This window comes from Delphinus delphis, chromosome 9 (assembly GCF_949987515.2).
Source record: "Delphinus delphis chromosome 9, mDelDel1.2, whole genome shotgun sequence".
Lineage (NCBI taxonomy): Eukaryota > Metazoa > Chordata > Mammalia > Artiodactyla > Delphinidae > Delphinus > Delphinus delphis.
The window spans coordinates 85,234,797-85,259,169 of NC_082691.1; the positions used below are offsets into that span (position 1 = coordinate 85,234,797).

The 24,373-nt window shown below is 49.7% G+C and overlaps 1 protein-coding gene across 2 annotated transcripts in view; it reads left to right on the forward strand.

The window, feature by feature from the left end:
• CPA5 (carboxypeptidase A5) overlaps window positions 1-24,373 on the forward strand; it is a 29,886-nt gene that overhangs the window by 3,283 nt on the left and 2,230 nt on the right. Inside the window, exons 4-11 of one of the 2 annotated variants that reach the window (XM_060020002.1) lie at window positions 7,726-7,824; window positions 8,975-9,076; window positions 10,276-10,377; window positions 10,733-10,843; window positions 11,308-11,398; window positions 14,692-14,891; window positions 15,147-15,231; window positions 15,718-15,932. In XM_060020002.1, the coding sequence (XP_059875985.1) occupies window positions 7,726-7,824; window positions 8,975-9,076; window positions 10,276-10,377; window positions 10,733-10,843; window positions 11,308-11,398; window positions 14,692-14,891; window positions 15,147-15,231; window positions 15,718-15,905 (978 nt within the window). In that variant the 3' untranslated portion in view covers window positions 15,906-15,932. Of the gene's footprint in view, window positions 1-7,725; window positions 7,825-8,974; window positions 9,077-10,275; window positions 10,378-10,732; window positions 10,844-11,307; window positions 11,399-14,691; window positions 14,892-15,146; window positions 15,232-15,717; window positions 15,933-24,373 lie in introns of those variants that run through there. The other variant, XM_060020003.1, reaches the window with a different exon arrangement.

Genomic DNA, 24,373 nt, shown 5'->3' on the forward strand with positions numbered 1-24,373 from the left:
CAGGGCTCTCAGTACTGGGGGCCTCTCCCAGGCAGGATTCTGCCAGAGGAACAGCTTTGGGAGAAGCAGCTGCAGGCCTGCCCTTGGGGAGGGCGAAGGGAGACTTCATCCCAGGCACCCGCCCTCACTTGTTGCTGCACCTCACAGCGTCTTTTCTGAATGTCGTGAAGTTCTATTTTAATTGTTCTGTCTTCAAGGATATCCCAAGGAGTCTCTTTCCTAAATCGATTCTCTCGGGCATCACTGGGTTAGACCTCTCTGGCTGCACCCCTCCGCAGACGCCGTCGTGTACCTGTAGATTTGTATCCACGTAGATTCCTGCGCAGCCACATTGTGCTGCAGCTAATCTCCTCTAAGGGCTTTGCGTGTGGGAATACACAGTCCCCAGAGCGCACACACTTGACATCACATACCATTAGGTGCATTCCTTCCCCTGTAAGCACGGGCCTGGGGCACTGCGGTCCATTCAAAGACCTTTCTTCCTCCTCAGGCACATCTGTTTCCCGCTGGACATTTCCCTAATTAAATCCCCCACAAACAAAAATGGGGAAACTCCCACAGACAAGAGAGGCTACCACATCAAAAGACTTAGTGCTCAATTCTCATTTTTCACCCGTGCCTGCATTTTGAAGTTTGCATTTCCCTGCTTCTGTCCTGCCCTGGAGACCCTGCAGCATTTGGCAAAGAGATAGGAAGAGGACTCTGACATTTTTCTGTTGATTTCTGCATATCAGGAATGGACCCAGAGGCACCTGTGCGTCTCTCCCGCTTCACCGGCTCCTCTGGAACTGTCCTCTCCTGTCATCCCCGGCCCCTGGATTCCCTTCGCCAGTGGGAAACGGGGAGCTTTTCATGCCCTCTCAGTAAAATGCCCTCGACTCCGGGCCCTAACCCAGTCCGGCAGGATTTTCACCAACAACTTGCTCTGTCGGCAACGCATCAAGCTCTGATTGTTATACTTGAGATCACATTTTGGCTCCCAGGGAGCTGGGGCTGGGAGGAGGCTGCTGTGTTGAGTTGATTTGTGGTGATGATGGGGGAAGGTGTCTAGGAGGAGGGAAGCTCAGAGGTGCTAACAGGAGGGAAGGGCTGTGCACCACTCAGGTTGTTGGCCTCCAGTCTCACGTTTTAGTTATTGACGCACAGACCTGGTTGCCTTCTGTCTTCTGCATCACCTCACCCCAGTGTCTGGCATAGTGTCTCCTGCATGGTGGGCCCTCAACCACTGTGTGCTGAATGAATCGCTCTGTTGGCAGGTTCAGGAGGAGCATGCCCGGAGAGAGACCTGGCTAATATGCTGGTCTTTGTCTCCAGAGCCCCCTCCCCTGAGCCCCTCAAGGTACAGAATCATTTGCCTTATCTATCTTTATATTCCCAGCACCTACCATAGGGCCTGCCACTTAGGCGGGGCTTAGTAAATGTTAGTTGACTTAATGGACATGAGAAGGAGAGGGAAGAGGAGAGAGTATGCTTGCTTGTTAGTACCAGGCTGAGAGAAAGTGTGAAAAACCTTGGTGCCAGCTTTTACTTTGGCCAGAGGCGCTGGAGATTTTTGAGGAAGGGAAGTGCCCCCCTGCCACCCCTGCCTTGTGATCAGAGGGATGCTTGAGATCTGCTTGTTCATTCCACCCACAGATGCAGAGATACCTACTGTGTGCCGGGTATTGGGCAAGGCACTGGAAAAACAAAGATAAAAAAATCTAGTCACTGGATCCAGGGGCGCTTGAGTGCTGTGGGGATGGGAGAGTTGAGGGAGTAAATCAGTGATTACAATGGAGTGGATGATGCGCTGATGGAGTGGAGCAGGTTGCTATGGGAGCGAGTACAAGAGGCACTGCATGTCGCTCCCAGAAGGCGGTAATTACGGTGTGGCTGAAGAGTGGGAGGTGGGGGGCGGGGAGGGGAAGGGGCCTATGATTGGCACTGAGGCCAGACCAGAGCACAAAGGGCATCCTCCACCAGGTGAACAAGTCAAGATAAAATCCCGAAAAGCGTGGGGGAGCCATCGGAGGGCTCTGACATGATCAGATTTGCATTTTAAGAAAAATCCCTCTGACAGTGACAATGTTGACAATGTTGAGGTGGGGACAGGAACAGGGAGAGACTGACAGACAGGAGGGTGGTGAGGAAATTGCAGTGGGCCAGGGAAGAAATTATCTGATTCTGAGTGAGCTGTATTTGCATTTAATTTTTCTTCACCTCCTCATTCTTTTCAGCCCTTTGGTTTTGTTTTTTTTTTTCCCCCTGGGATGAGTCACCATGGAAAAGCTTCACTTGAGCAATCAGCTCTGTGGATTTTAATGGCTTTTTTCTGATTACAAAATTAATAAATATTCATGATAGATAATTTGGAAAATAGGGGAAAGCACAAAGGAGAAAACAAAAATCACCCATTCTCCAAGCACGCTCTAGAGCAAGATACAATTTAGCGTAAATACTGCTTCGCCAATTTTCCCCTCTCTCCTGGATCATTCCCATTAGCATACAAATATAGAGTTATTTCTCTCATCTTAAAAAGGTCCTCTCTTGATCCTTTCCCCCACCGCCAGCTATCACCCCATTTCTCCTTTTCCTCATAGAGCAAAACTCCTGGAAATATTGACTGTACTTACCATCTCCATCCCTCTCCTCGGGTGGACTGTCCACCGCCTGCTTCACCTCAACTGCCCTTGACAACGTCACACACAGCTCTTAGGTCCAACTCAGCAGTCAGCTCTGAGTGCAGTGTCCTGTTCTTTCATCTTTTAGCCTGACTGGTCACTCTCTCCTCTCTGGAACACGTCTCTCCTTCTGGCTTTCACGACACTACGCTCTCCTGGTTGTCCCATCTTACTGGCTGCTCCTTTGCATGTTGTTTCCCTGTTTCCCAGCTCTGTCCTTTGACCTCTCCTCTATCCCCTCATCCAGGATCATGGCATTGAATACCTTCAACCTCCTGAATACTCCCATATTTATAGCTCCAGCCAGACTTATATATCCGACCTGAACTCCAGACTGACGTATCTGACCATCTACTTGGCATTTCCACCTAGGTGTCTAATGGGCATAGCAAACTTCACAGGTACAAACCTAGCTCCCCTGGCCACTCCCTGGCCTGCTCCTCCATAGCCTTCCCCAACTCAGGAAATGACAGTGCCATCCTCCCGTCACTCAGACAAGAAACCTGGAGTCATCCTTGACTCTTTTCTCACATCCCACAGACAGTCCATTAGCAAATCCTACCGGCTCTCCCTTCAAAATATATCTTACCACATCCTATTCTATCACCACAGGTCGACACCCCATCAGCCTTCACCTGGATTATTCTGGTAGTTTCCTAACGGTTCTCCCTGATTCCACCCTTGCCTCCTTATTGCCTAGCCTCAAAACAGCAGAGGTGACCTTTAAAAATATGCAAGTCCTATTATGTCACTCCTCTGCTTAAAACCCTCAGTGTCTCCCCACATCATTCAGAGTAAAACCCAAAGTCCTTAAGACTGCTGTAAGGCTCTACACGATGCAAGCCCCACCCCACGTCACTGGCCATTCTCCCCTTGCTCACTCTGCTCCAGGCACTGGAACCTGCTTGATGTTCCTCCAGCTTGCCTGACCTATTCCTGCTTCAGTGCCCTTGACTAGGATCATACCTCAGGGCCTTTGCACTTGCTGGTCCTTGTAGCTGGCATGCTGCTTCTACAGATATCGGCATGGCTTATTCCCGCACTACTTTCAACACTTGATTCACGTATCAACTTTTCACCCTATTTTAAGTTGTACCCTTCTCCTCCCACACTCCCCCAGTTCCCGCTCTCACTTTTCTCCTTGGCACGTACAGCCTTCTAATATCCTATATGATTTACTTATTTGTCTTGTTTGCTGTCTGTCTCCCCTACCAGACTGTAAGCTCCATGAGGGCAGGCAATTTTGTTTTGTTGGCTGCCATATCTTTAGTGCCCAGTGTGTGCTTCACAAACACTGGTCTGCTGAGTAGAAGAGATTAAAAAGTGGGAAAGGTGTTGGCTGGGTGGCAGCTCTAAAGAGGAGAGGAAGACAGGAATAGGCAAGGAAAGGAAGGAATCATGGGTAAGGCCCTGAGGGAGAGCCAGAGTCTGGCTGCATGGGGATAGGGGGGCTGAGGAGGGTTGGGGGTAGGGGTTGGGAGACAGGGTCAGCAGAAGGACTAGGCCCCTTTCTTGGTCCCAGGGAGGGGTAGGGGCTGCCTGACTCACCCAAGTGACCACTAATGGGGGTCACCTGCTGTCCAAGTCCTGCAGACACCACTTCTCCCTGGAGGAACCCAGATTTCCTGGTCATGCCCTGTAATGATTATTCCACCAGAGTCCTGGAGTCACCCAAGAGTCACTGTTGTTGTCCTGTTGTTGTCATCATCATCATACCTGGCATTTACTGCATGCTAGGCAATGTTCTAAGCATTTTACATGTATTCACCCTTCTAATCCTCACAAGAACACTTCAAGTATGTGTGAAAGTACATGGTAACATGACCCCCATTTTATGAATGTGCAGAGAATTTCCTAATTTAGGAGACTGAGGCACAGAGAACTTTGCAATTTGCCCAAGTTAGTGACAACGTCAGGATTTAATCTGAGACAGCCTGACTCCAGGCCCTGGACCCTTTACTCTTGTGCCGTCTGCCTTCTCAAGTGGTGTCGTTGTTCGTATGGCGTTTTAGCTTTGCCTTTTGGGCAGGGAAGCCCCGGTTCGGTCTTGAATTCTGAGGGGTCCATTCTAACAGCCCCAGATCTGTACCCCCTCACCCGCCATCCAAACGTAGGCATGGACTGTAACTGCCACCGGCCATGCAGCTGCGACTGCAAATGTTAGGCCTGGAAGAGGAGGCCAGGGATGCATGAGAAGAGGTGACTGCCCTCCTCACAGAGCGGACATTAGAGCCCATCTCCTGCCCGCCACCACTGTTTCTGTGAACTTCGTCCATTTTACGTCTGTGGTTGGAGTGAGCTGTGAATGCAGATTCCCCTCAGGCGTCATCTTCACCGTTATGATCAGCTTCCCCCAGCCCCCCATCTTGGAGGTGCTGTTCTTAATGTCCCCATCCTTCCTTGCTCCTGTCATAAATTAATTTACACCGAGGTATTACTTTCCCTGTCAGCTTACGGCTTCCAGGGAGGCAAATGGCTTACTTCTGAGTCTTTTTTTTTTCTCTGAGAAGCCTGACAGGGCTGTAATTAGGCAAGCCTGCGGCAAGTCTGCATTCTTAGTTCTCCCATCCCCTTCCCTCAGCCCTGTGAAGGGAGCAAACATCTGCGTATTTTTCAGGCCAGGGTAGATTAATGTTCCTGGAATCAAGGGCCCAGCTGTGAGGGCTGAGCATTCCCAATTTGTAAGCGGGTGTCATATCCATTCACAAGGCTGTGAGCGTGTTTGGAAAGTTATTTGCAGTTTAGTGCCGACTTCCCATTTGCCTCCAAGCTGTCGTGTGGAACAAAGGACAGCCTTATGGGAACTCTCTTCCTGTGGGTGTCCCTGAGCTGTGGGGAAAGAACTGGGTCCTCAGGTCCTATCTTCCCAATTTTTCTTCCCTCTCCTCCACCTTCACTCACCACCTCCATCCCTAGGAGGTTAGATGTATGGGCCCTTTAACTTTATGGCGTTGGGGCCCTGACTCCGGGTGCGTTGGCCTGACCCGCTCTCTGCTCTGCAGCTGCTCACTGCAGCTGGTCATGCCCGGCCCACAGTGAGGGACACACATTGGTCATGGAGGCTGCTGAGATTTCCGTTGATTTTCTGGGAAGAAGACAAATTTCCTTTGTTAGAGCTTCCCAGGCTGGTGCTTGTGCCAGTGAATATCAGGGCTCCTCCAGCCATCTCTAACTAAACCAGCAATCCCAGCTTTGCCCAAGTGGGAACGTCCCCAGTCCAGCGAGTTCAGCTAGAGAACATTGCAATTACAAATGCCTAGCGTGTAGTTGGTGCTCAAAAAGAGAATGAAATGAGCCCCAAACATTGACTTCCACTCCCATTTAAAAATCTGTGAACTTGAGGGTTGTGAGCAAGCTGACAGGGGCGATGGGGTGAGTGTGTCATCTGATAGTGGCCTCAGCTGCAGCGGGGCAGGGCGGGAGTGTTTCTTCTAGCCCTGGGACTGAAGGCGCCATGGCTGCTGCTTTATTTTTAGCCATTTGGGTGTTTTGTCTTTGTTTTAGTATTATTTATTCATTTAGAAGATTTTCCTTATTGAAGTAGTGTGAGCACGTTGCCAAAATGCAAAGATAGAGAAAAGGAAAAATTGCTTGAAATCATAATCTTTCTCTCCTAACAGGCATGTTAGCATTTGGGGTTTTTTTTGACATTTTACTGTGTTGTTTTCCTATGTTTTGGGTATTGCCTTTTCATTATTTTAAAGCATTTTTAAATTACAAGAATAGTATGATGGACTTTTCACCTGTTGTTCATATTTTATATGTGTGCTTACTCTTTCTCTCTCTATGTACACACACACACACACACACACACACACACACATAGACATGTGTGTGTGTGTGAGAGATTCTTATTAGCTTTTAGTTTTGATAGCTAGCTGGCCTTAAGGAACATAATGTTAGAAACTAGGATATCTGGGTTTTTATCTCACCTCTGCCCCTAGTTAGCTTTGCTATTAAGTCTCTTTACCTCTCTAATTTGCTTTTTCTCTAAAACATGAATAGTTAATTCTTGCCCTGTCATCAGGTCATCTGACCAGATCAACCGAGGTGACGAGTATACAGATGCTTGGTTAAACTAAAAGACTCTGGCCTGAAGCAAGGCATTATCAGGATTTACTTGTGACCCAGAGCTGCAAACCAGAGTGACTCTGGGTTGACGGCCTCTGCTTTCCCAGCACCCCTGTGGCAAAGGGGCCCAGGCATCTCCCATGCTGCACAGGCAGGGCTGAGTCCTGGGGTGCTTCGTTCCCTGGGTGTCAATGTAAGGGTATGAGCTTAGGGTGAAGGGCACCTGCCTACCTCACTGAGTCCCGAGCTGAGAAAAATGCCCCAGGATGATGTGGGAGGTCAGTTCAACCCAGGCACTATACTGCCCGCTCTGTGGGAAGTACCACATGAGGATTGTGTGCCAACTCCAAATTGCCACTCAAGGAAGGACATTACTTTGGCTCACCTGTACTTGTGTTTAAGAGGCAGTTAAGATGGTGAGTGACAGACTGTTGGCACATTAAGTATAATGATTTGGACTGGCTTTTCGAATGGCTTGGACATCAACTGTCTGGGCTACTTCCTGGGGCAGAGGGCATGCTGTGGGTCAGGGGAGCCCTCTGCTCCCCCAGGGGTCAGTGTACATAGTTCAGCTTGGGCTTTGGCTCAACAGAGTGTTCACAGAGGACAAAAGCAATGTTGGCAGTAGCTCATGAGCATCTTTTCCAAGACACTTTTATATATTTTATTACATTTTATCCTTTTGAGATGGGCAAGGCAAGTCCCAATTTTAAAGCTGAGGAAACCAAGATCAAGGTTCCGCAGCAAGTTAGTGGCAATGGCACACTTAGAACCAAGTTCTCCAGACTCCTTGTCCTGTGCTCATCTGGGAAATGGCAGCATGAATGCCAGCTTGCCAAACGGAAGAATCACCCAGCAACCTGGCATCTCCTCCTTTTGTGCAGTTCACACTCACAGCGGCTCATTCTCGCGTGTCGATACTGTGTTTGTGCAGCCAGCTGAGGCAGGACCTCAGAAGAGACATGCCTGGCCCAGCCTCCTCTTCCCTTCCTAGGTGCTGCTGGACGAGGAGAGAGAAGCCATGGTGAAATCCCGCTGGCTGGAGCGCAGCACCAGTGGCTTCAGTTACTCCTCGTATCACACCCTGGAGGAGGTGGGTCTGCCAGGTCAGGCTCTGGGCTCTGTTGTCCTCTTGAGCCCTCAGGGTCTCCAGCCTCAGGACCCTGGGGTCTACAGGAGACTGTGAGCTGACGCTTGGGGAGTGCAGAGCACACACTGGGCGACAGGAGGTAGACAGCTCAAGGAGGTCCAGAAGCCAGGATTCAGATAGAGGGGACTGTGGCCCGGTCCAGAGCAGGCGTGGGAGGTGGAACACTAGAGCAGGGATCCAGCACCGGCCAGAACAGAGCAGGTAGAGGCACCTTCCTATCTGACATTCTGGCTAGGGATCCAGGGGTCTTAACCTCTGAACGACCATTCCTGTGTTAAGTGACCCCAGCTGTGAGTACTAGAGCATAGAGGGACAGGAAGCTAGGCATGTTAGAGAGCCATTTTGTAGAATTAAAGAGTTGCGTTCAGCTGGAGAAAATTTATGATTACAGTTACAGCCATTGAGGGCAGGCATGACTGATTGTGACTTGTTCATAAAGGTAGAATATGCAAGAAAAGCATAGAGACGCCCAGTCGAGAAAGAAACTCTAGGCACACATCCTATTTCCATGTAAAGGATGACATTATTGATATTGTCCATCTATTATTATCATTATCACTCTCCCCGTTTCACGAGGTCCGTTAATAGAGGATCCATTTTCTTTCGTATATTTGTTAATTTAATTATATATTGGAAGAATAAGAGAATGAATTAGTATATTCCATCAGTATTTACTGATGTCAGAGATAAATAATCCTGCCTTCAAGAGGCTTAGAATCTAAAAGGGTCAGGATGACTAAAAACAACACTGCAAGGACTGAGATCTGTCCAATGGATTGAATGGGCCAATAATATGGAAGCAAGAGAAACTTCCAACCAGAGAGAGCCGTGCAGGCCGACCCTGGGGACTGAGTAGGCGCAGCACGTGCTGCTCTTCCAGGCAAGGCTTAGGAAGAGCCTGGGAATCCAGGCTAACCACAGCTCCTGCCTTAGACCCAAGGTAGTCTTTGATTTTTGTGATACTTTTAGATCCTCAAGGGAGGTGGGAAAGCATTAAAGAGGGTGGGATGGGACAAGGAGAATACTCAGAGAGATCCTGGGATTTGCCCCCTCCCTGCTTAACTGCCCATCTGAGAAACTTCATTCCTTTCAGATATATACCTGGATCGACAACTTTGTAACTGATCATTCAGATATTCTCTCAAAAATTCAGATTGGCCACAGCTTTGAAAATCGGTCCATTCTTGTTCTGAAGGTAAAAGCTAGCAGTGTTGACCACTAGACTGTACAGTGAGTGCCTCTGGCATAAGTTGAGCTCATATGGGGTTGTGGCTGGGTGGGAGTTTTAGGGAGAGAGATGTGTACACTCTTGTCCCGAGGTGACCCACAAGCTTTGGGATGGTGGTGTTCGGGGACCCACCCTTGTAGGTGTGGACAGGTGGTAGTGCAGTGACCTGGCATGTCTGGGTCAGGAATCTGGTGGGAGGGTTGCTAAGGAGATGGAACTGCAGAGTGGCAGTCATCACGTTGGACTTGGGATGTGAGTGTGGGTGAGTCAGCATTCTTCCTGTTACCTCAGTTGCTTCATCTGTTCAATGGGAAGAGCGGTACCCAGAGGCTTCATTTACAACAACTGAAGTCATCTGGCTCAGGCAGCCCCACAGACAGGCCTGAGTCTATGAGGACGCCTTTCAGCCCTTCACAGGGGCCACTGGAAACAGAGCTCTAGTAAACTTGGCAGCAGCAGTGCCCTTGGCCATGAAGGAGGCAGGATGGGTGAGAGTGTGGAGCCTACGGGAAAATGATTCTTTGTGTGTGCCCTAGAGGGCACTCAGGAGCATGGACCACGCAGGGCATTTGACATCCAGCTCTCAGAGAAGACAGGCACTGCAGTCCTCAACAATGCCCTGGGGGACTCTTCTGAAGGGTCAAGTGGTCTCATCCAGCTTGGGATTTGACTTCGCCTGTGTCTGCTTTGATTTCCCTTAAGGGCTGTCTGTGTTCCCCCTTTAATGCTAAGACCTTGCTACTCAGTGGGGTCCTTGGACCAGGAGCAGCAGCATTCCTGGGAGCTTGTTAGAAACTCCCAGCCACACACCCCTTTCCAGATCTACTGAATCAGAATCTGCATTTTACTGAGCTCCCCGGAGGATTCACGTGCCTCTCAAAGTTTGAGAAGCACTAGTCTAAAATACTTTCAAACTTGGGAAATTCTGTGCCTCTGGCTGGATCACTTTGCTCTCCAAGAGCATCACTATGTCTCCAGGGCACCCCCACACGTGTGCACTTTCTATGGGCTCATGCACAGGTACCTCCACCTACAGCCCCCCTCTCAGGAACATGGGGCCACTCCAGGCAGTGAGGATACGTCTGGGGCCTCCTTCCAGGCAGTCTAGGGACAGCCCTGTAGCTGTTTTGGTTCAAACTTGTATGGGGTCCGGTGCTTTTCCCCAGTTCAGCACTGGAGGTTCGCAGCGCCCAGCCATCTGGATCGACACTGGAATCCACTCCCGGGAGTGGATCACCCATGCCACCGGCATCTGGACTGCCAGGAAGGTCAGCACAGACCATGGGGGCTGGGCTGGGGGAATGGGGGCTGCTCAACTATTTAAGGGCACCTCCAGTTGAAAACTTAATTCGTGGTTCTCCTAACCCGGGGGGCTGTCTACGCTCCTGCCCTATGGAACAGCTGCCATGTGCTCTGGCCTTTTGCAGCACAGAGCCCCAAGCTGTCCTCTGCTTTCTAGTTGTTTAAAATCCAAGCCTTTGGTTCTGCACAAGGCTGAACCTGATGACTGATGCCACCCCTGCCTGCAGCCACTGGCTGTACAGATGTCCTGCTCTGCTTCGGAGGAGAGCCCAGCAGGGCCTCCTGTCCCTCACCCTGTCCCCACCCTGCCCTTTCTTGCAGATTGTCAATGAATATGGCAAAGACCGCATCGTGACAGACGTACTGAATGCCGTGGACATCTTTAAGGAGATTGCCTCCAACCCTGACGGGTTTGCTTATACCCACAGCATGGTGAGAGTACCTGAGAGGGAGGGGGTCAAGGATCAGGGGTCAGCTCTGGGGGAATGGAGGAAAGGTCACTGTGGCTTTGGGATGCTTGGCTGAGGTTCCCTAGGGGCAGGCCCCACGGGGGCTCCTTGCAGAGCCTCACTGAGGCAGGCGGGCTGCTCAGATACTGTAGCTGCAGCTCTTGCCCTTCAGCCTCCCTCTTGCTGCCCAGGGAAGGCCACTGTTGATTGACTGTGCTTGGGCCTCTCTCCATACCCATGTTTAACCTCATAATACCCCAGGTTTAACCACAAAGCATCTGATCTGCAGCCTTGGCCCAGCCCCATGCCAGCCTCATCCTGCCCCAGAGATTCCTTCCTTTTGCCCCTCCCTGGCCCGCCAGACCCCGCTTCCTAGACCAGGATGTCAGAGGCTCCCACCCAGGAATGGGCCCAGTGAATGAGGTCACCTGCCCTGCGCATTTTCAGAACCGCTTGTGGCGGAAGAACAAGTGCAGCAGACCCGGAATCTTCTGCATTGGTGTGGATCTTAACAGGACCTGGAAGTCAGGCTTTGGAGGTACTGCAGTCTGCTGCACCCGGGGGCAGGGCTGGAGAGGACTTGATTCCTGGCACGTCTCCCACACAGTCAGATTATGTTGACTCATAACTGGGGAGGCAAAGCAATTAGCTAATGCAAGTGAGTCATGGCCAGAGACAGGCAGGCACATGCCTAGGATCGGCCGTGAGGTATGGGGAGAGGTTGCATATGTCTGTTAAATGTATACATATGCTAAGCCTTCATGGGAAACAGCTCCTTGCCTGGGGACTAACTGCAAGGGTCAGATCCTAAATATGGCAGAGAAAGGCTTAAGGAGGTCCAAAGTAGTCTTGCTCATTGTTCAAAACCCAGAATTTGTGGTGCCCCACCCAAATATCTCTAGCCCTTCCTTGAATGGAGCATGCCACAAGAAAATGCCTCCAAATTCATTCCCTGAGACCTGTGACCCAAATTTTGCCCTCTGGGGAGGCCAGAACAAAGGTTCGAACATAGAATAAACTAGTTCCTTATCATTAACACTGACTTGAGCCTGGCTTTTATTTTTGGCCCAATTACTTTGTGACCCTGGGCTGTTGGACTGTTGTTTACCTGCAGGGTTGTATCATTCAAGGGAGGGGTGGGCAGCTTCCTCCTGAGTTCCCTTGGTGTTCTTTCTGATTATCTCCCTTGCCACACGAGGGGCTTAGGGACTAGATGGGGAAACTGAGGCTTCCAGAAAGCCCAGAGATGAGTATGTGGACCCTGGGAATGCAGAAATTTGATGGTTGGGGTTCTGGGTCTAACCAGGAAAGTCTCCAAAACAGAGGGGTGTATGGGTACAGCCCTCAGCCCCCAGATATTGCTCCCACACTATACTGGGGAATCAGGGTTTGGCTCCACAGGAGACGATGCCGTGCTGTTGGCTGCTCCTACCCCCTCGCCATGCTGTTGAAAAGCAGATCTGCAGATGGGAGGTCAAGCCCACGAGATAGAACATTCTAGATCTGGATGCCCATTGCTTTGAAAATCTGATTTGAGTCTGTTCTCATTGAAAATAAGGACAGCTCTGAAGCATACAGAGCAAGGCCACCAGCCCACAGTGTAGGGGGTTGCCTGAGAGTCTGGGGCTGTGTTTTAGCTGCTTGTGTAAGGGAACACAGCCACATAAAATTAGGTTTCCACCTCCAAATAACCAGACATTTGCCCCCAAGAGGGCATCCACGTGGGCCCCTCAGAACTGGCTGAAGGGAGTGCCCACGTACCCTGAGACAGACTGGCTAGAAGAAAGACAAATTACCTCTTAAAGAAAATAACTTTTGTGAGTTTCACCACAGGAAAAAAAATCAGTATATATATATATACACAATGTAAAAAAAAATATGTGGGAAAAAAGCCCAGAGGGGACAAAAAGCTCCCATAATCCCCCTGCCCAAAGATTACTGCTTTTAATAATTTACCATGTCCTTCCAGTGAGTTCCCCTTGCTACAAATTACATTTTTAGAGAAGGAAAAATAAATAGCTAATGAATCCATTAGCAGGTACTTGTGAAACAGGCAGGCTCAGAGGACTTTGACTGTGAATGTCAGAGGCAGACAGCTAATTCCCATTTGGTCAGGGGAAGATTAGTTTATTCTGCCTAGCTCAAACCAGAACTAACGGCCTGATGTGTTTCTCCATATTTGGGCAAAGCCACCTGGTCGTTGGCAGGGGAACCACTTTCCATGCGTGGGCTGCAAACGCAGACAAAGCTTGCAGCCTCCCTCGCTCTGCTCATCTGTTGCTATTTGTCATTCATCAAGTGTAGCAGGTGCAGAGGCTCCCAACAGACACAACAAACAGGGCCACTGTTAGCTGGGCCAGCTCCAGCCTGTGAGGCTGCTCCTACGCCCTCTTTTCCTGCAGGCACATCCCCTTCTAACCAGGGTCAGTCCTTGCCCTAGGCAAGGACCTGAAGACCAAGAAGAGATGCGCTCCCAGGTGACAGAATTGCCTCTGGGCCTGCCTGTGGCCAGAAATATCGAGTGTCTGGTTAGTGACTCAGGGGGGAAGATTTTGTTTATGGTTTTATTATTGCCTTAATTTAATTGCTGCGTAAAGAGTAATCTGTAGATCATACCTCCCACCCCGCTGCCCTCACCTGCACCCTTGGGGAGGACCTGTTTGCTGCAGTCCTAGAGCAGCATCTGAACTGATGGGCAAGCCTCTCAGCTCTCTGGCCAACTCACTGCCCTGAGGGGTGCTCTGGCATCCTCAGGAGGCTTCAGAAGTTGGGGCAATCTCTGGCCTCTGACTGGGCTTCTGTGCAGTCATTTCAGGGAGGAGGAGTAAGAGCAGGACCTGGGATGCTCTTTCCAGTTGTGTTCCTAACCCACAAATCGTGACCAGCCCAGCCTAGCCCTCCATGACATGGCCCTTGGGGATGGGAGGAAAACAGAAGAGGAAGAAAAGAGATGGGGAGCAAAGAGTCTAGTAGGAGATGGGAACAAATTAAATTTGTGAACAGAATAGAAGCACAGCTGCTCTTTGCCCTCTCTCCAACTTAGGTCCCCAAGAAGAATTTTCAAAGACTCTTTGCATCTGTGGTTCCCAGACCAGCCTTGGGCAACTATGGTGATCTAGTCTCTCTTTTCCTCCAAGTTCATGCTGTTCTTGGGCTATGGCTGTGGCAAAGCTTGAGCAGACAATAAGTCTGAGCACTCAACTGACCCAGGCCTTTCCCATGGCAGTGGAGGGTCAGCAGAGAAGGATCAGCTCAAAGGGGTCACTGCTCATAGGGGAGGCCAGGTTGGAGACCTACTGGCAACTGCTGAGGCAGGCCTGCCTTTCTAATGGAGCCACAGTCAGGGCTTAACCAAAGGACAAGCCAAGGGAGCTCCCTACAGGGCCACAGAGCTGCTGAGTCATGGTGTGGCAACACTCCTCTGATGTACTAGGCTAGGGTATGAAGCAGTAACAAATATCCCTCCAAATCTCAGTGGCTTAACACAATATAAATTTATTTTTCATGCATACAAAGTCCAATGTGGGTAGGTGCCCCTCCTTGACAGCTTTCTTCCACTGGTGACAGAGGGATCCAGGACACTTCTCCATTTAGAGTTTTTTCCTTCAAGCACACAGACAGAAGAGAGTGTCGATAAGTCGCACTTGCTCTTAGCCTCCAACTAGAAGTGACACATCATCACCGCTCACATTCTCATTGGTCAAAAGTAGTCACATGACCTCAACCAAACTGCAAAAGAGGCTAGGAAATGTAGAGGAGTACAGTATATTTTGTGAGCACTAAGTGTCTTTCCCAAGCCTGGGAATTTGAACACTTTGATTCTACTTCCAGGAAATGGTTCTGACAACAACCCCTGCTCAGAGACTTATCATGGGCCCTCCCCTCAGTCAGAGCCAGAAGTGGCTGCCATTGTGGACTTCATCACGTCCCACGGGAACATCAAGGCTCTGATCTCCATCCACAGCTACTCTCAGATGCTCATGTACCCCTATGGCCACTCTCTGGAGCCTGTTTCAAACCAGGAAGAGTTGGTGAGATTGGCTGCTTAGGGCTTGGGGGAGGCATCCAGCAGACTCCCAACAGGCCCCATGGTAGGGAGTGGGGGGTGGGGGGACTTGTTCTCACTTGTGATCAAGTTCAAAACTGGAGGTGCTGTGCTTCCTTCTCACAAGAGCCATCTACATGTTCAACTTCCAAGACTCTGAAGACCCTGCTTCTCAGCAGCTGGTGAGGGTGTGGGAGTGTGGGGAGCGCCGGCATCTCACTCTCTGGATTTAATCTTGCAGTGCAGTCTTGCCAAGGATGCAGTGCAGGCCCTGTATGAGGTTCATGGGATCGAGTTCATTTGTGGCAGCATCAGCACCACCCTCTGTGAGTGAGCCTTCCCTTGTCTGTTGCTGCTTCAGGCACCACATCCACCTAGGGTCGGGCCAGGTGCAAGCTCTGCTGACTGGCAGGCCTGGTTGGCCACAGGGTTGTGCCATAGATCTAGCTGGGCTGGGCCAGAGCTGATTTCCACATTTGAATAGAAGGGTGAATGGTGGTACCCAGACACAGACACCTGTTTCTTTGCAGCATTAATTAGTGCCTATCTCCCAATGCCTGGGTTACTGCAATGTTCTTTGAGGGTAAATATCCCAAGTCTGGTGGCCTCCAGAAGCTTCTTTTTGCCAGGGCAGAGATTGGGCTGGGTGAGCAGCGTATGGCCCAGGTTGAGGCCTGGGCCAAGCTTGGTGTGGTCTGGAATGGGTGGGAGTTTGGCCCCCAGGGCCCACTGTCCTCTCAGGATGCCTCTGTACCTTGTGACCACACCCTGTTCTTCCTTTTGGGGGCATTTCTTTGCCCTTTTGTATCCAGATGTGGCCAGTGGGATCACTGTCGACTGGGCCTATGACAGTGGCATCAAGTACTCCTTCACCTTCGAGCTCCGTGACACGGGGCACTATGGCTTCCTGATGCCAGCCACACAGATTATCCCCACAGCCCAGGAGACGTGGATGGCCATTCGGACCATCATGGAGCACACGCTTAATCACCCCTACTGACAATACTGCTGAGGGCAGAGCCAGAGGGTTTGTCTTCTTTCCCAAGGCCTGGGCTCCTCCTGAAACCCAAGTTATGGATCCCTTCCCCACCCCTGCCCTGACTCCTTAGGAAATAAAAAAAAGTTTGAAGAGGCTTGGTGGCTTCTGGCACTGACTGCCACCCCTTTGGGCTCAGCATTGAGGAGGGGACAGGGGCCTTGGAAATGCCTCTTCATTCCTCAGGTATCCAGGCAGACAGGGGGACTAGCAGCCCTTCCTTTTTCTCCTCTTGAAATGTTCTCGGGGCCTAGAACAGATAGCACACCCCCTGGAGCGACTAATACACTGCACTGTCCCTTTGGTATTTACATTTTAAGTGAGCCTGGAGGGGACAGTATTTGATCTGAGGGAGTGGATCTCCAGTGGTGGTGTTTCTGGCACCCGGAGCGAGGGGTGGGTACAGACAGGCAGCCTCCTCCTCTTCCTGCTTCATTTCCCATGCTGGGTAGGGAGTAGACGCACATTTCAGAGTCCTCCATTCAGAAGATCCCTCTCACCCTGTTAACGAAAGTGAAAAAGTTGCTGGTTTGTGACCTGCTCTTCCTGGGCACCCTCACAGCCTCCCTTGGTCTTGGGAGCAGAGTCGCAGCCAGTCAGAGCCAGCACAGCACAGCACTGCACATCCAGAGAGAAGTCCTCTTTTTCCTCCTCACGATAATCATCGTGGTTGTCGTGCACTGAGAAGTTAGTTTAGGCAAGGCCATTTACCTTATCTCAGGGAGAGATTCTGAGATACAAATGAGGTCCCTTCCCCCATCCTCAGGCTTCCTTGTACCTTTTGCCTTCCCCCATCATTGGGGAGCCGGGAGGGTCTGTTTGCCCTGCTTTCAGGGGAAGGCAAGTACCCCCGAGAACAAGAAGTCAACTGGAGAACTGAATGGGCTTGTGTAAGTCTGAGGCAGGAAGCAAGACTTTCATTTGCAAAAGCCAGACTTTAGTAATTGTTGTTGCTGAAGGAAAGGATTGTGGATACGCATGAACTGGCGCCTGCAGGACACGGGGTGCAGAGTTTTACAGACAGGGAAGAAAGTGGGGGAAAATAGGAACAAGTCCCCCTTTCCACCCAACCTGTAAAAGAAGACAGAAGTTGGACCAGTTAACGGAAAGAGGGGATCAGTGGTGATCAAAACTCTGGGTATGGGCCATGTCCAATATGGCGCCTGAGCCTCAGATTAACAGTGGCTGAGCAAGGGCTCTGGACAGGTGATTAGAGGCAGCCATATGGCTGGGTACACATCAGTAATGCAGCTGTTGAGAGCTCTTAGCAAAGAAATGAGAAGGTTGGCGGGTAAGAAGGCTTAGGGTAGAGGCGAGTAGGCTGAGCCGAGGGGCCATGCAGCCAGCAGCCATGATGGCACGGTGGGCATCAACTGGGCATGCCTGTGCCCAGGACCAGCTGTTCCGTGTGGGAGGCCTGAGAAATCAGGGAAATGAACCCCTGAAGAACCTAGATCATTTCCAGGGGAAGGGCCAGTGACAGAGGATGAAAGAATCCTGACTCGGGCTAGAGTTTCCCAAAAAAGATGAGTTTTTTTAGAGCTGGAAGTGGTCTAGAATTTCCAAGCTGAAGTTTTCTGCTATTAACAGAAACCCGAGGTCATGGGCTAAGTTAGATAAATAAAGCAAGTCATACTTTTGCACACTGGAGTCTGTGATTATAACTTTTATGCCCTTTGCACAAATATTTTTATTTCATCCTCAGGGGGAGGATATTACCGATATTAATAAGCTTATTAATAAGCTCAGATAAGGAGAGCGTGATTTGGAGAAGTTTTAAAGGCCACAAAAGGCCATATAGATTGAAAGTTGAGGGAGATTTGAACTTGGGTTTGTCTAACTCCAAAACCACCATGTCACCATTTATCCAAGCGTGGCCTGTGGCAGAATCTATAGGAAGTCATTTAACATAAAGATGTTTGGGTTCCACCCCCAGGCTGAAACAGAATCTCTGGGGTGGACCCCCAAATCTGCTTTTTTTACCATCTTCCCCAGAAATTCCGAGATCCCTTAAAGGCTGAGAATCTCTGATCCCTGCTTTCCTGTTTCCCAGAAGGAACACATTCAAGTCTTCTAGGGGGAGTGGGGCTTTGGGCCTCCTACCCTCTGCCATTGTCTATTAGGGCTGAAGGTGACTACAGCAGTGGGAAGCCAGTCATCCTTCCCCAAAATATTCCCAAGGGGCTGCCTTGACCTTAGCCAAATGCAGTGTGGTCTGCAGACCACAGGCATCAGCATGACCTGGAAGCTTTTTGGAAATGCAAATTCTCAGGCCACCCCAGCCCTACTGAATCAGAGTCTCTGAGGATGGGACCCAGGTGATGCTAATGCCTAGTTGGAGAAGTATTGCCTTAGAGGCAGGAGTATGTGGACGCTGATGGGCTTCCCAGTAACAGTGAAAATAATAAACTCTTTTCTGGCACATAGTGTGCAGCAGGCATGGTTCCAAGGATTCAACACATTGCCTCCTCACAGCTCTAAGAGGTAGGACTATTTTTTTTTAAATAAATTTATTTATTTATTTTTAATTTTTGGCTGCGTTGGGTCTTTGTTGCTGTGCGCAGGCTTTCTCTAGCTGCGGTGAGCGGGGGCCACTCTTTGTTATAGTGTGCAGGCTTCTCATTGCAGTGGCTTCTCTTGTTGCAGAGCATGGGCTCTAGGTGCACGGGCTTCAGTAGTTGTGGTGCGTGGGCTCAGTAGTTGTGGCACGCAGGCTCAGTAGTTGTGGCGCACGGGCTTAGTTGCTCCGCAGCACGTGAGATCTTCCTGCACCAGGGCTCAAACCCGTGTCCCTTCCATTGGCAGGCAGATTCTTAACCACTGCACCACCAGGGAAATCCCGAGGTAGGACTATTACTGTCCTTATTGTCAGATGAGGAAGCTCAGGCTCAGAGAGGACAGTGGCTTTTAAAAGGCACATAGCTACTGAGTGGCAGGCCTGGGACTGGCCTTCAGGTGACCCTGAGTCATGCCCAAAGCCCTTCAGGACCAGGGCCAGGAACTTGTTGCACAGATCTCTGTGCAGCCAACAGGCCCACAGAAGTTGGGGCTGAAACTGCTTTCCAGATGGGGGGGTCTTCTTAAAAGGCAATTTTTTCCTTAAAATCCTTCAGTGACTTAAAATAAAACCCGCCCAAGGCGCCACATGGCTGGCCCTGCTATAGGCACTACAAGGTGGCTGGCCCTCTCTCACCTTGTTTCAACGCCTCATTCGTCAGCCCCAACCTCACCAGCTTTTTCTCAGTTCCTTCAGCTCCTTCCCAACTAGGGGCCTTTGTATGTGCTGCTCCTCCTTGTCTGGAATATTGTTTCCTCTTACTCTTCCTGCGTGTGGCCCACTCCGTAAAATTTCCCCTTCAATTTCATTGCTTCACTAGTCCTTCTAGGACCACCCACTGGAAGTAGATCTATTATTTTCTTTTCCTGAGCCTTATTTCTTTCTTTGATAGCAGTGATAATAATTAATTGACTTCTTTATTTGTTATTGTCTCTACTGCTAGCTTGAGAGCCTATGAGGGGAACGACCATGTCTGGGTTATTCACTCTCAGTTCCTGTCAGGCACACAGTAGGTGCTCAATATTCGTTGAAGGGGGGTGTTTCTTCTCCTCAGCCTAGTGCAAATTACAACTAGGTTTAGCGTATGTGACAGAAACCCACCTTACTGTGGCTTAACCAGATCAAGGTTTTATTTCTCTTACAGAATAAGTCGTCTGCGGTGGGCAGTGCAGGGCTAGTTCAGTGACTCCTTGATGCACTGGGGACCCAGACCCCTCTGGCCTGTTCTGTTTTGCCACTTTCCTACTATTTTGACCCCTAGTCTGTTGCCATCATATGACTGAATTCCAGGCAAAAAAAGGGTAAGGGTAAGGGGCAAAAAAATGTGAGCCAGCTGAATTGGCCATCCATGGGCTTAAACTTACATCTTATTGGCTGGGACTGTGTCAGGTGACCACGCCCAGCTGCAAGAGAGGCTGGGAAGTTGCTTTATAGCTGGACACATTACTGACCCCCCCAAAAATTGGAGTTCTGCTGGTAAGGAGGAAGGGGAGGATGGATATTGGGAAGGCAGCCAGCAGCGTCTGTTGCAGCTTCTCTGATGGGAGAGAGGATTTGAAGGGGCCTTTGAATCCATTTCTTTGCTCTAGCTCATCAAGTGACTGACTTTATCATAAAGCCATAGAATTTTCCAGATGAAAGGGTCCTTTGAAAGCTTCTAATCCAACCCTTTGCAGTTATAAAGACTGGGGGCCTCCGGATCATCTAACTTACGCAAGGCCCCACATGAACCTAATGGCTGAGAGAAGCCGGGGATCGTCCTCCTAGGACGGAGGGGTCTCCTCAGCAAGCCCAGGGGGGTGATGGCTGGGGATTTAAGCTTATCAAGTAAAAGCTCAAGACTTAGACATGCAAGTTTTGAAGATATTACAGAATAATCTCTTTTTCATAAAACTTGATTTCCCCCCACCCCCATTTCTTAGGTATATAATGCTAAACAAGAATTTATTTTTCTGCATTCTGCTTGTTTTTCTTTTTCCTCCCAACAAGCTGTCTTTTTTTCATATGTTTCTTCATCCTTTTCACCAGTAAAATTTATGAGCATTTATTTAAAAGAAAAAAACATTGGAAAAACTGAAGAGAGAAAGAGCGATTATACATATGGAAAGCTATAAAGAACCACAGTGAATGTGCTGTGGTTATTGCTTTCTTAAAAAAACAAACTAGGCAGGCAGTTTGGAATGTGAAAGAGTCCTGTGTGAGGGCAGGGCAGGCGGCAGAGGCCAAGGGTGATGCACTAATGGCTGGGGTCCTGGGAGTCCCGTGAGGTGCTGTCCACTTCCCCTGTCCTCCTCCATCTCCCCTCTGACCACCCCATACAGGGCCAGAGAGAAAATGAATTTACTGAAAAATAAAATTAAAAACTAAAAAGCTTCTTTAGAAAAATAAGAAGGCCCAGGCAGCCACTTAGTACAAACTGAGGGAAAAACCAGTGAACATAGGGCCTGTCAGTGCTTGACAAACTGGTGAGGACATGTTCCTCTTGTAGGTGATGGTGGGGGGGTGTGTCCTGAAGGACAACTCCAGCCTGTTCGCCTTCAGAGTCTCCTTACCCCAGGATTCGGGACCATCCTTGGGAATGATGATACAAATCTATTTGTTCGGCTTGTCCCTCACTAACTTCTCCCCGGGGTCTGCACTCGGCCTCTTGCTCTCTCCTAACCAGCTTTACCAACTTCTGTGGCTCTCATCCACCCACCCATCAGCCCACCTCCCTCAATTCCCCAAAGCATAGCCAAGACCACAGGGTAACATCTCACAAAATTTTGCTTGGGAATACGGAAGGGAAACGCAATGTAGAAAATAAAGCACTTAAATTGGATGCTGGAGATTGCTGTCGTTGGGGTTGGTTCATGTTCCTTCATGAGGTAACCCCTACAGCCTTCATTCTCCTTGACCCTCTGCCTGCTCCCACATTGCCCCCAAGTGTAGCAGTGCACCCTCAAGTGCTCCCCAGCTCCTCTCCTAGGCTCAGGCAGAGGCAAACCTCCCCTTCCCCGTTTTTCTTTCTACACATGGGACATTCCTGCTTGGCTCCTCTCTCTTTTGCATCTCTGTTCTGAGATTTGGGCTCTGACTTGACTTTTTTTTTTGCAGTACGCGGGCCTCTCACTGTTGTGGCCTCTGCCGCTGCGGAGCACAGGCTCGGGACGTGCAGGTTCAGCGGCCATGGCTCACGGGCCCAGCCGCTCCGCGGCATGTGGGGTCTTCCCGGACCGGGGCACGAACCCGTGTCCCCTGCATCGGCAGGCGGACTCTCAACCACTGCGCCACCAGGGAAGCCCTGACTTGACTTTTCCTAAAGACCCACTGGAGTGCTGCTCCCTCCAGGTGACTCTTCCTCCAAAGAAAAATTCTGCCTCCATTCTGGGGACAAACACTGCTAGCTACTTTAAAACGACAGTTCCACAGCTTCAAAGCAAACAAATAGGCTCTGCTGGACACTCAGTTACGAAAGCAAAACTCAAGGAGGCTGCTGATGGGCCTCCACCTCCTCGTCTTCCACGTCACCCCCACCTCCACCCCACAACCCCCTGCTGCAGCTTCAGCAGGATGTGGTCCCTCCCAACCTACACTACCCTGGGAACACTTACCCACTGCAAACCCCAGGGCCCCTGTGGCTCTATTCTGATCTTCCCACAAACCTGGTGAGCCTCTCTCCACCCTGCCCAGACCTGTCACGATGGCTGAGATTTGTTTGGGGGTAAAAATACAAATGTCCCAGAATCATAGAGTGTCACAACTGCAAGGGACCATGGAGATCATTCTGACCAACTCCCTCCCTTCGTAGATGAGGAAACTGAGGTCCAGGGATGTATAGGGACCTGCCCCAAATCATATGCTGGGTTTGTGGCAGTCTACTTTTACAAGGCATTCCTCTCCCATTTTGCTCTCTTCTGAAGTTAGACAATGTCTGTGTGAGCTGGGTACTTTTTTCTTTCTTTTTCTTTTTAAAAAAAATTCTATTGGAGTATAGTTGATTTACAATGTTGTGTTAGTTTGAGGTGTATAACAAAGTGAATCAGTTATACATATACATATCTCCACTCTTTTTTAGATTCTTTTCCCATATAGGCCATTACAGAGTATTGGGTAGAGTTCCCTGTGTGATACAGTAGGTTCTTATTAGTTATCTGTTTTATAGCTGGGTACTTTTTTCAATCACATGTGACAGAAAACCTACTTGAAAAAGCTTGAGGATAAAAAAGAGAATAGAATTTGTTGGCTCATCCCTAGAGCTGGGGTGGGGGTGGGGTGGCTAGGTCCACCTGAATCACATGGCCTCGGAGTTGGGAAGGGTGGACCCTCAGGGAAAAAGGAGATGCTGTTATCAGGAGGAGGATACTCGGTGGGGCAAATGAGAGATGTCCTTTACAGCCCACCACTTGGCTGCCTCAAATTCCCATATAGACTTCTTTTCCCACATGCACACTTTACCACGTACAGCCTTAAACACACTTGCCAAAGGGGGATAGCTGAAGTCTCATCCATCTACTTCTTGCAGCCATTCTGACTGCACCCGTTTGTGCTCTCTTCAAAGTTCTCCCTTGCCCACTGTCCCCCTTTGATCTCTAATATGGACATGGGGGACTGCTTCTCCTTATGCCGCTTTAACAACCCATTTTCTAGGTTTTGGTTTGGGGGTCTCTAAGCATTGTCTTAGAGCTTCTGTTGACCATGCCTGGACATTCTCTGGCAACAGGGCTGCCACGGATAGTTGCCCAGTTTGTGCACTGCACAAAGGTATTCTGCTAAGGACAAGGGATGATGTCTGTCCAGAGTGGGAGGGGTGCCTTTCTCCATTTCACATAAAGGCTCCCCTGGGCTAAAATTTATTGTCTTCTGACAATACAAGTACTTTAAAAGCTTAGTAAGTCCACCAGTTAGAATGCTTTTTACAGCAACAACAGAAATCCCAATTAATGAAAAGAAAATGAATATTCTTTCATATTATATAGTCCGAAGGTGGGGCAACAGACTTGACAATATTCGAGAAAGGTACCTCCTTCTCAAGAGTGGGGAAATGTTTTCTAGAAGCTTCCTCACTGGCCTCCCCTCACATCTCATTGACAAAACTGTGTCACGTGCCCACCTCTAAACCAATCACTTCACTTGCAAAAGAGAATGAGATTCCTTGAAGATTGTCTTAGACCAATCTTAGAATTTATCCCTAAGCTGGGAATGGGGTGACTTTCCTGAGGGGTGACACCTGCATTCAATCTGGGTTTGCTCAGCCAGCAGGAAGGAGAAAGGGATGCTGAATGCTTGTCCACGTGGAAACAGCAGGTCTTTCGTCTATTTGCGCTCAGGCACTTACCCAGTGACTTGTCCTTGAATCTAGATGCCGGCCTGGTGGTTTCTTTCTCATGCTAATAGGTCTTGGTGATCTGCCTGTTCCCCCAGCTTTCAGCCCAATGGCCCTCATCCTTTGCCCTTGCTCTGAACCAATGTCAAACATGCCCATGGGTAGAGAGGCAGAGTTGTGGCCCTCTGCCCCAGGTTCCAGTCTAGCAAATTGGTCTTTACCAAAAGGCAATTTTCAGCTTACTGAGGTGCTTTGGAGGGACCCCAGGAATTAGGCTTAATTTCCATCTGAGACCCACATTCCTCTGCCACTGTGCTTTCAGCTTCCTGCCAGTGCTGGCCTTAATTTCAACTTGCAACATTGAATTAATCTTTTCCAACCTTGCAAGAAAATAGACTATATGACTCTTGGACAACTTAGATTGCTGGCTGGAGGCAGCAAGAGGCCCCTTGGCGAGGCAGTGCCTTCCCCCCACCCCTTTTCCAATGGTCTTGTCTTTTCTGGAAGAAATTCACAAAAGGCCAAGAGTTAGCCAACACACCCTTCAACATGTGTAGTGTGCATGAAACA